This window comes from Lagopus muta, chromosome 5, assembly GCF_023343835.1.
Source record: "Lagopus muta isolate bLagMut1 chromosome 5, bLagMut1 primary, whole genome shotgun sequence".
Lineage (NCBI taxonomy): Eukaryota > Metazoa > Chordata > Aves > Galliformes > Phasianidae > Lagopus > Lagopus muta.
In genome coordinates, this window is record NC_064437.1 from 54,023,325 (window position 1) to 54,034,112 (window position 10,788).

Consider the following 10,788-nt stretch of genomic DNA (forward strand, 5'->3'; position numbering starts at 1 on the left):
GCAGGATTTATATGTATGCATGTGCATCCCATTACCAATCCATGACAATATATCTGGACCAGCCTGCTGCAGCAGTAAGCAGTGGTGTGTGGTGCTGTACCCACCTGACTCACAAGGAAAAGGGATGTTTCTGCCTTGTAATCCCCTTCCAACTGTGCCAGCTGGGATGTGGGCTCCTGTGCAAGCCACAGCTATTGCCATGATTGCAGGGGTTCCTCCAGACCAATCGTAGTGACAAGGTTCTGATCTTGAGGGGATTTGAATCCCAGTGCTGTCCCTCCTGCTTTAGTTGATCCCTTTGAAACAGCAGCAGTTATTATGGAAGCAATGACTCTCTCCAGTCCTGGCTTGCTTGCCCTCTTGACTCACCAGCTGGACTTTGCTGACATGATCCTCTTGTCACCTGAGAGGACAAATGGGGACAGGGGGAGTGGGAGAAGTAGGCTCCATCTCACTGATCAATGCAGAAGGGATGTGCAGCAGGAAGTCCAGCTGCATGTTTCATCCTGTGAGGGGCAGGGACTAGCACCCAGGACACTGTCACCCTGGCACAAACACACAGTGTGGCTTCCCTTCAGAACTGGTGGTGATGAGTGTTCTGTGCATGTACATGGTGTGTGCCCACCCGTCAGTTTGCGTGTCTGCCTATTTTTCTTCACCTGCCCATTTCTAACCACTTCTTTATGCATTTCTGCCTCTCTTTGCGTGTGCGTCTATGCGCGTTTCTTTGCACGTCTACTCTTCCCTTTGTCTGCCTCTCAGCATGTGTACGTGTGTGTGAATGTGTTCATGCCTTTCTGTGTGCCTGTGCAACCACCTGGCTCTTTGTGTGCATTTGACCGTACCCATCTTTCTGCCCGTATGTCCGTCTCCACTCCTACACCCACTCATCTATCCACTTATCTATTCATCCACCCACCCACCCATCCATCCATCAACCCAACGTTCTACCCCGCACCCGCCCGCCGCAGCCTTTCAGCACCACGCCTGGTGGACAGCTCCGCCTCCTCCCTCCGCGGCGGCTCCGCCGCAGCTCCGCGCCCCACTCCGCTCCGCATCCCACCGCCCCTCCCCGCATCCCACCGTCCCTCCCCGCATCCCATCGCTCAGCTCCGCACCCTCCCGCCGGAGCTTTCCGCGCCCCGCCCCGCGCCGCACCGCAGTACATAAGCGCTCCTCCGCCGCCCGCCTGGCTTCGCCTCTCTCCGCCGCAATGAGCTACAGTGTGGAACAGCCGGCGCTGGCCGCCTCCTCCCGCCGCCTGCTCGCCCAGGCCCCGCGGCGCACCGACGGCGTCGAGCCGCGCCGCGCCAGCGAGAAGGAGCAGCTGCGAGGCCTCAACGAGCGCTTCGCCGGTTACATCGAGCGTGTGCGGGCGCTGGAAGAGCGCAACCGGGCGCTGGCCGGCGAGCTGGCGGAGCTAAGGCGACTGCCGCCCGAGCCGCGCCGGCTGGGGCAGCTGCTGGGCGGGGAGCTGCGGGCCCTGCGCGCCCGTCTGGAGGAGGCACACGGCGAGCGGGCGCAGGCCGCGCTGGAGCGGGCGCGGCTGGCCGAGGAGACGCAGCGGCTGCGGGCGCGCTGCGAGGAGGAGGCGCGGGGTCGCGCCGAGGCGGAGCAGGCGTTGCGCGCCCGGCAGCAGGCGGCCGACGGGGCGGCCCGAGACCGCGCCGATCTGGAGCGGCGGGCGGAGGCGCTGCGGGAGGAGCTGGCGGAGCTGCGGCGCGCCCACGCCGAGCAGCTGGCCCAGCTGGGAGCCGCGCTCCGCGCCTCCGCTCCCCCGGCCTCCGGGCCCCCGACGGCGCGGCCTGACCTGGCGGCTGCGCTGCGAGAGCTGCGCGCTCAGTACGAGGCGCTGCCGGCCCGCAACCTGCAGGCGGCCGAGGACTGGTACCGCGCCCGCTGCGCCAGCCTCCACGAGCGGGCAGCCCGCAGCCAGGAGGCCGTCCGGGCCAGCCGCCGGGAGGCGGGCGAATGCCGCCGGCAGCTGCAGGCCCGGGTGGTGGAGATGGAAAGCCTGCGCGGAGCCCACGAGTCCCTCGAGCGGCAGCTGCAGGAGCTGGAGGAAAGGCATAGCGCCGAGGCCGCCGGGCTGCAGGTGAGCGGGTCCCCTCCGTCCCTCGCTGCCCTCCCCAAGGATCTCCCCCATCGCGGCTCCTCGTACGGCACTGCCCCGCCCCGGCACCGGTGCCTTGCACCCGCTCCTCGCGACTGCGGTGCCCCCCCGCTCTGCGCAGCGCCTCCATCCCTGCAGCCTCCTCCCGGTATAGGGCTTCCATCTGCCCTGCTTGGGTATTGCCCGCTGCCTTCATCCTTCCTCCGTACTCGGCGCCCTGGGAAGCAGGAAAGGCCTTTCGGAAGGGACAGGCATGGACACCTCTCTACAAAGCCGATTGTCTCAGGGACAAAGACCTCTGTGCACACAGCAGTGCTGCTTGGGGATATCACCCCATCCCTGTCCCCAGAGTCCGCTGTCACTCCCCATCGCTGTGGGTAATTCCTCGAAGCCCACAGTTGGCACCTCACCCTGGGCCTGGCTCTTGGCACCAGCACTGCAGAACTTGGAGCTCTGCAGACGTGAAGGCAGCCAGATCCCAGCATCTCAGTGGACACTGAGCACATTGTATCTTTTATTCCATTAATACAATATGACTCCTTTTTCTTAGTACAGGGAAAACATCCGTGGTTTAGAATGAAATAAATCCAGAGATTGTTGTATTATATGGCTACTAAGTGATCTCTGATTTCCAAATCAAGCCATTTTGCTATTGATAATGAAACAACAGCCTTACATCATACCTGAGGGCTGCTGTTGTTCCTCTGCCAAGTACTGCTGTGTCATGGAGCCCACATCCAGACTGGGTCTCTAGAAAGCTGGTTTGCAGCTCTGTGCTGCTTGCAGTCTTGCTGGGTCCTTCAACAAATATTGTGGAAATGGACAATATGCAACATTTCCTGCAGTGGATGAAAGGATTACATGTAATAATGTTCCTGAATAGCCTTAATGCTGAGTGAAAAGAATAATTCTGGGAGCAACCTATCTTTGGAATAAAATTGGAATTAAAAAAACAGTAACAATGCAGCTGGGTTAAACAGCACTGTATTTCAAACTGATTTAGCTGCAGAACAATGGTTTCTTTCTATGTGACTCACAGGCTCTGCTGTGACAGTGCTTGGGAGTTTGTTGCACGGTGTTCCTGATTAGGAGCTAAATGATGCTCAGTGCTACGGCAGAGGCAGTGGAAAAGGCTGGCTGTAGGAGATGGGAGCTGGCATTTGCAGTGGCCACCGCAGGTTCTGCAGGCACTTGCTGCAAACTGCTTACTCATTGCCCGTGCACATCATGCAGCCTCAGTGGCACAGCAGAGCGACCAACATGGGAAAGCATTTGGCCTGGAAAGATCCCCCACGGGAGTGAGTTTTGCTGCTTTCAGGCCAGCAGCTCAGGGGATTTGCCAGGGAGGATTGGATCTTGCCCTTCTGGTGCAAGCTTTTCCCTCCCATTGCCCTGCAGCTGTGTCCCAGCCACCCGCTCAGTGCTCTGTCTGGTCTCACTGAACCCCATACTTGCTCTGGTGCTGTTTAAACCTACTGAAGAATATATAAAACCATCAGTGTTTAAAGCCCCATCCCACTGCATGCTGTTAGAGCTGTACCCAGCACTCTGCCTGCTTCACCATCCCTGTTAGCACCCAAGCCCCTGTTTGGGATGTGCAGAGCAGAACAGCTGTGGGGAAAAAAACAACAAAACCAAAACACAGTCCTGGGAACCCTTATCATTGCCTCTCTGCAGGACACCATTGGGCAGCTGGAGGCTGACCTGCGCAACACTAAAACCGAGATGGCTCGGCACCTGAGGGAGTACCAGGACCTGCTGAATGTCAAGATGGCCCTGGATATCGAGATCGCTGCCTACAGGTAGGCTGCTCTGGCCCTGTCTGAGCCCAATCCAACAGCCTTCCCCATGCTGCCAAGCCTGGCACCAAAATCGGACCTGGGTCTGTTTTCATCCAAATCAGCTGCATCCTGGTGCTGTGATGGTGTCTTGTGAGGTGACCCCCACCTAAACTCCTTTGCTTGTGCTGTGCTTGCAGGAAGCTGCTGGAAGGAGAGGAAAACCTGTTCAGCGTGGGGAGTGTTGGCCTTCCAGCCATGAACCCCCTCCCCAACCCCACCTACTCTTTCCAGCCACACTCCTCCACTCCATCCTTCAAGAAAGAGGAGCAAAGAGAGGCGGTTAGAGCAACCTCCAAGATACCGTCCGGTCAGGCTGGGATGCTTGAAAGGAGCGTAACCACTGCCAAGAAAACAGAGAGATTCAGCGTGCGTGGAGGAATCATTGCAAATGCTAAAGTGTAATGGTGGGGATCCCATCCCTTTTGCATTTGGGGGGGAGCAGTCTTCAGTTGGCCCTTTAATTGCCTCTTGGGCACTGGGTTGTGCTCAGCAGCTCCGATTACAAGGACTCCTGTAGGGTCAGGGCTCAGCAGCCTCTGGCAAAGTAAGGGCCGAGCTCAGCACACTGCTCCCTCTCAAGTCAGGTAGCGGCCACACGGGTCGCTGGGTGCATGCTGGTGGGTGTTGTGGGTGCACGGGAATTTGTGGCAGCGAGGAGAGGACTCACTGCAATGAGGGGGTGGGGGTGGCGAGGTCAATGGAACTCAACTACAACTAGGGTTAAGGCCCTTTACCTACTGTCCAAATCCATGTGTAGCTAAAGTGTTTCCTCTTCCTCAAGGTGTAGCCATCCACTTTTAACTCAGAAGCACAGAAATAGCCATAAACACACCTTGCTTCTGGTCTGTGAGCCACTTATATTTTAAACTATAAGGAATGTCTTTTTTTTTCGTTCTGACAACTCTTTCTGTTTCTCGGTAGCGTTAGTCTGGCCACATGCATGGGGTTTGTTGGTTGGGAACCAACACCCAGTGCCCATCTCCACGTACAGCAGGGAGGGCTGGGTGCTGCCAAATGCCACATCCACACTTGAGCTCCAGCCTTCCAACATGTGCCAAATCTGATGTAGGATTTACAACTGTAGGTTTTTTTCAATGCCTTAAAATTTCCAGCTTCTGCAAGAGCCAGAGACTGCGTGTGTGTGTGTGCTACATGTCAGTGCCCAGGCGAGGTTGCCATCACAAGACCTTATTGCCCTCTCAGTGTTGCCAGAGTAGTTCCTGGAACCAGCAAACTGTTCGCTCACACTCTTTCCTCTTCTACTGTAAGGCACAAGTTAATAATTAAAAAGAAAGAAAGAGTTACATGAACCAAACAAAGCTCTTCTGTCTTCCTTCCTCCTGCTTCACATGGTGTGCAGCACCCTTAATCATAGAAACATTAAGGTTGCAAAAGACCACAAAGATCATCCAGTCCAACCCCATTCCATCCCCACCATGCCCACTGACCACATCCCTCAGTGCCGCATCTCCACAGTTCCTGAACACCCCCATGAATGGTGACCCCACCACCTCCCTGGGCAGCCTGTGCCAACGCCTCTACACTCTTTCTGAGGAAAAATCTTTCCTATCAACCAACCTGAACCTCCCTGGCACAGTTTCAGGCCATTCCCTGTTCCCAGGGAGATACTATCCCAGGAGATAGTCATGATCAAGGATATCCTGTCCATGATGGTTTCAGTGATGGACCCCACAGCCAAGGTCTCATAAAGGCTGGCAGACGAGAAAGAACTTCATGACAGGGAAAACCCCATAAAGCTGCTCCTGTCATCGGGTTGCAGCTCTCTGGAGGCAGGGCCGGCACTGCTGAAGCCATGGGATATGTACTGATCTCATCCCAAGGCGTCCACCGCATTAGCCACACTTTGTGGAGTTTGTGGCAGCCCAGTCAGGGAGAAAGGCCTTCCATGGCAGGGATTGCCCTTGCTTGCCCCAGAAATGAACGCTGAGGCTGTAGATTATATCACAAGATGGCTGGTTGCACCTCCTCCATGCACTCAGGGATTACAAACAGCTTGTGTTTGCACGGCCAATTGAAGGTGACACAATCTATGCCTTAGCAAAGTTAACAGAAGAGCAGAGGGTGCACCCGTCTCGCAAACAAACCCCATGAGAGCAGGGACAGAGCTGCCAGCAGGGCCTTGCAGGTAGCAGCACAGGAGGCAGTGTCCCACTGGTGGCCCTGACATAGCAGTGTGTCCCAGCTCTTTCACTTCCTGCCACCTCACCAAAGCCTGCTTCAGCCATCCCAGAGACACTGGGATGTCTGCTGGTCACCAGCATCCCCATGGGCCAGCAGGCATAGGGAGAAGGCAGATGGGATCAGGCAGCTGATACAATAAAAATCTGAAACTCAGATGTCCTTCAGCGCAGCTTTGTGTCTGCCCCTTCAGTACAAAGGTTCTGACTGTCCTTTATTCTAAGCCTCGGTCCGGTTCCCTGCCTGCTCAGCTGGCTGCGTGCTCCCAGCAAAGCTGGGATTTGCTTTGGTAGTAATGATGTGGAGGGCCTGCACTCATGGAGAACAAAGGAGCCTGGGGGAGGACAAGGGGATCTCTTGGAAAGAGTCCAGCGGAGGGCCACGAAGATGGTGAAGGGCCTGGAGCATCTCCCCTATGAGGAAAGGCTGAGTGAACTGGGTCTGTTCAGCCTTGAGAAAAGGAGACTGAGAGGGGACCTGATCCAGGTCTATAAATATCTAAGGTGTGGGGGGCAGAATGGCGAGGCCGGACTCTTTTCAGTGGTGAGTGGAGACAGGACAAGGGGAAACGGCCAGAAACTGGAGCATAGGAAGTTCTGCACAAATGTGCGCAAGAACTTCTTTACAGTGAGGGTGACGGAGCACTGGAACAGGCTGCCCAGGGAGGTGGTGGAGTCTCCTTCTCTGGAGATGTTCAAGACCTGCCTGGATGCCTACCTGTGCTACCTGGGGTAGGGAACCTGCTTTGGCAGGGGGGTTGGACTCGATGATCTCTGGAGGTCCCTTCCAACCCCTACAATTCTGTGATTCTGTGATTCTGTGACAAGGCATTGCTTTGGAACCAGATGCAGCTCTTTGTAAAGGGGCTGCAGTGGAGATTTCCTGCATTTCCAGATCTCTGAGGAGGTTGTGGTGCTGGAATAGGGCTTCTGCTGCAGCCCAGTGTTTTATTGGGTTAAACTCTCGGGCTGCTGGAAGAACACTGCAGCTGCTTAAAAGATTTATACCTCTGCAAAGCCACGACCTCTCAATAAAAGGCGGCTGCAGACACTGTACCAAGACACTGCAGACTGTACCATCGGCCTGGGAAGCAGCACTGAGCGGCTGTTCTTCTGTCACGCTGCCTTGCCTTTATATTTATGCTGGGGAGAACATCAGCCCCCATGCAGGGGTGCAAGCTCCTGCCACATGCCTGGGTGAACTGCATTTTCCTGGAAGAAAACACTGGCCCTGCAGCTGCACTCTGTGGCTTACTGTCTCATTTCATTTCCATGAGGATGAGATGGGACAGCTCATGCAGCCTGGGATAGGCCTGGGTCATATTCCTGCTGCTTCAGTGATGGAAGAGATTGTTTCCATCAGGATCTTGGATTCAGGATCCCTTCAGCACCACTGGACGTTGTGCAGTAACTGTGCTGAGATGCACAGCACCTTAAACGCTGGGAGAACCACTACGCACAAGGAACAGTTTTGTCAGTTACACTTGTTTAGATGCTGGAATCCGTTAAGGATTAAGCCAAAGGAAAGCAAGCCAAGGAAAACCCAATAAGCATTTGCATTCCTACAAAGGGAAAACACCTCATCTTGAGGCTTCGGGGAAGAAGCCTGTTATTCCGCAAGAAGGAATCAATGGCCATTTAGAGAAAAGCCTCTTCTGGCACCTAGGGCTCAATCTGTCCCATTCTCTTCTTGCCAGCTCTTAGCAGAGACCTCTGCAAAAAGAGCTTCATCCTCAAGTGAGTTACCTATGTACAGCCCTTAATGCCAGCAGCCAGAGTGATCAAATGTCTGCATTGTGGGAATTCTCTGAATTCAAGTTAGTATTCTAACAGCATGAGCAATGCAAGTCTAGCTAAAGCAGAGAGGAACATGAAATAGGATTTAAAAAAACCAAAAACCAAAAAACAAACAAACAAGCCCTCCTAACTACTCATTTCATCAATCCAGCTGACTGCTTTTGATGAAACTCTCCACAGATGGGTCTACTTACAGCTGGAACAACTGGTAGCCAGAACAAATTCAGCACCTATGTTTATCATTTGACAAAATTTTAAACACAACTTCAGAAGGAAAATACTTAGTTTGGTAATAGGTACTGTTACCAGTGCTGCTATACTTGCATTTACAAAGAGGACCACAGCAGCACCCTGCCAACTGCCTGCCTTTACGTACCCTGCAGAGCACGGAGGATGTTAGGATTCCCACCCAGGGAATTCTTACCTCAGTCCTCATTGTACACAAGAAAGAACCACCTTCAGAAAGGCATACTGCAAGCAGCAGGCTCTGAGCATGTTGTGGTATCATGGAACTGCTTGGTGCCTTCTCAGCAGCACATAGGAAGAGTTGCAAAGCAACTCACCCAAGAACATGCTATTTTCTTCATAATCTCTGCCAAATCCTCACCATCCCCTTTTCTAGTGGTAATGTTTCCCTTGGAAGAAAACAGACGTTCTAAGACTTACATTTCCAAATTGATTGTTTTATCAAACAAGTAGAAAATACAGGATCTCCCTTCCACTTGGGGAAATGTTTCTTTTGCAGATCACTACTGCTTTGACACAAATATATCATCATACTAAATGAAAACACAATAAAGATGGTGATACAGCCTCACAGGAATTCTGCAGCCGCAAAGCAGTACATCAGTATCACATTTCACAGCAGGAATTACTATTCATCTCAAAAAACAACAGAATTTGACCAGCTGACCTGCATGTATGGTCCCTTTCTGAAACTTAAGCAAATGTAAGATTTGCTGGCTCATTTCTCATTTCAGGAGAGATCCCAAAGATGACGTGCAAAATTCAACTTACAACCACCTTTCTTCTCTTTGTGTTGAAATGGTTACAGAAAAATGTAATAGGGAAAAAAAAAAAAAAAGCTAGTGATGAGAAGGTACTGTTTGCAACATTCTCCATTTCCCAGAAGTATCCATCACAGCAGTACAACAGCATTTTAAACATAAACATTTGGGTTGGCACCTGGTAACCTCTCTCTGTTGAGACTTGTGTGGATAATCTGTCCCTCCTCCCTGAAAGCAAAAGATAATACACAGTAACAGACAGCTGGAAGGATTTTTCAGTGAAACTGGTTGGCTGCTCTGTATCTTTGGAAACTTGGAAACAAGTGTTAAGGCACTTCCTGGCTTCCTTTTTGCTTGTCTTGTGGCAGCACAATTCAGGTCCGAGTGTAACAGCAATATTAAGAAAATAAATAATATTTACACATCACCATCACACTCTCTCCAGCTGCAAGTTTTATTAGTCTCCTGAAACTTACCATATTACACTAAATCCAGATTAAACACAAGGAAAACAGAACCTACATGGCTCAATGCTCATGACTCGACCACAGCTTGACTGTGCGTTTATGAGAGCTCCTGACATCACAGCTCATAGTCCTCTCCTGCTAGGAGTCAGCAGAACTGTAAGCTCAGAATCAGCCATGTCATCTCTAAATAGGTAACCATAAAATAAGACCAGAACTATTTCATCACGCAATGAAATGATACAGTGTCTGTAAATCAACGCACAAGTCCAAGCCCACATTCTCTCACCTCCTGAGCACGAGGCTGGCTCATGTCCCACAAGGGCAGAGACGCCATCCCATAGGCGGCCTGTTGTTACAGAAGCAGTTCTATCATCAGAACCACAAGTGGCTGGAGGAAAGCCAAGGTTAAAAGGAGACCAACAGAAATAAAACAGCAGCAGCAGAGCTGCAAGAAGATTGGCACATTTTTAAGCAAGCGGGCTGATTATGTGGGGAGCTGCACAGCCCACATTTCAGCCTCGACAACTGCCAAAGGTCAGCCCCACTGCACACTGGTGTGTCACAGCAGAACCCCAGGGGCTGCAGCAGGAGCTGGAGAGCAGGTAAAGCATCAGTGCCTTGAGGGTACACTTTAAGGTAGAAGAAAGCGAAACGTTCAGCCAAGACAACTTTGCAAAGAATATGCTGTATGGAGGCAGCTGAGGAAGGGAAAGAAAGAAGCAGACAATAAATTATTGGGAAATAAAACGTCACTAAGGGCTCACACAAAATATTCCAGGCAACACTCCTGTTTCTGAATGCAGTTTTATGCATTCTACCTGTAGATCTTCTATCATTAAGTGACTGGAAGATTGGAAAGTCTTGACTTTTTCATTTTAAATGGTACATGGTTTACTCTATGGATAAACTCTGTAAAGATAGTGCAGAGACCTCTGATACTGTTGCTGCTTCAGTCAGAACAGTACCAATTTAGCAGATGGTTTAGCTAGATTATGCAAAAGTCAGCATTATCCTAGACAGACAAATTTGAATTAACTATCAGCTTCTGTATGCCTGTTAAACTCTGCAAAGCCCTTTGATAGGCATGAAGTTTGAGCCCAGACTAGGGAAGAATTTGCAACATAAAACACAACTATAATAGAGCTACAGATAGAAAACAAAACAGTAAGTAGTGATGAAACAAGAAGTGGCAGTATTGTCAAGCCAGACACCTTGTGTACAGCTGGGATCATCAGAGTGGCAGAGAAAGACCTGGTTCACAGGGGGCTTGATGACGTCTCCATTACAGGATTATTTGTTCTGTATCTGTGTTGATAATTCATCTGAGATTTCATTTTATTCCAGGTAATGATACCAGTTAGCTCC

At 51.8% G+C, this 10,788-nt stretch overlaps 2 protein-coding genes across 2 annotated transcripts in view; one reads left to right on the forward strand and one right to left on the reverse strand.

Moving 5' to 3' along the window:
- The window catches only part of NT5C2 (5'-nucleotidase, cytosolic II), a 62,055-nt gene extending 61,840 nt beyond the window's left edge, over positions 1 to 215 (reverse strand). Inside the window, exon 1 of the mRNA XM_048947015.1 lies at positions 105 to 215. Coding sequence (XP_048802972.1) covers positions 105 to 201 — 97 coding nt within the window. The 5' untranslated portion in view covers positions 202 to 215. The remainder of the gene's footprint in view (positions 1 to 104) is intronic.
- A 955-nt stretch (positions 216 to 1,170) lies between these two features.
- Positions 1,171 to 5,258, forward strand: INA (internexin neuronal intermediate filament protein alpha). Its single transcript, XM_048947021.1, has 3 exons — positions 1,171 to 2,095; positions 3,791 to 3,915; positions 4,092 to 5,258. The coding sequence occupies exons 1-3, from the start codon at positions 1,214 to 1,216 to the stop codon at positions 4,354 to 4,356; spliced, it is 1,272 nt and encodes a 423-aa protein (XP_048802978.1). The 5' UTR covers positions 1,171 to 1,213; the 3' UTR covers positions 4,357 to 5,258.
- The last annotated feature ends 5,530 nt before the right edge of the window (positions 5,259 to 10,788 follow it).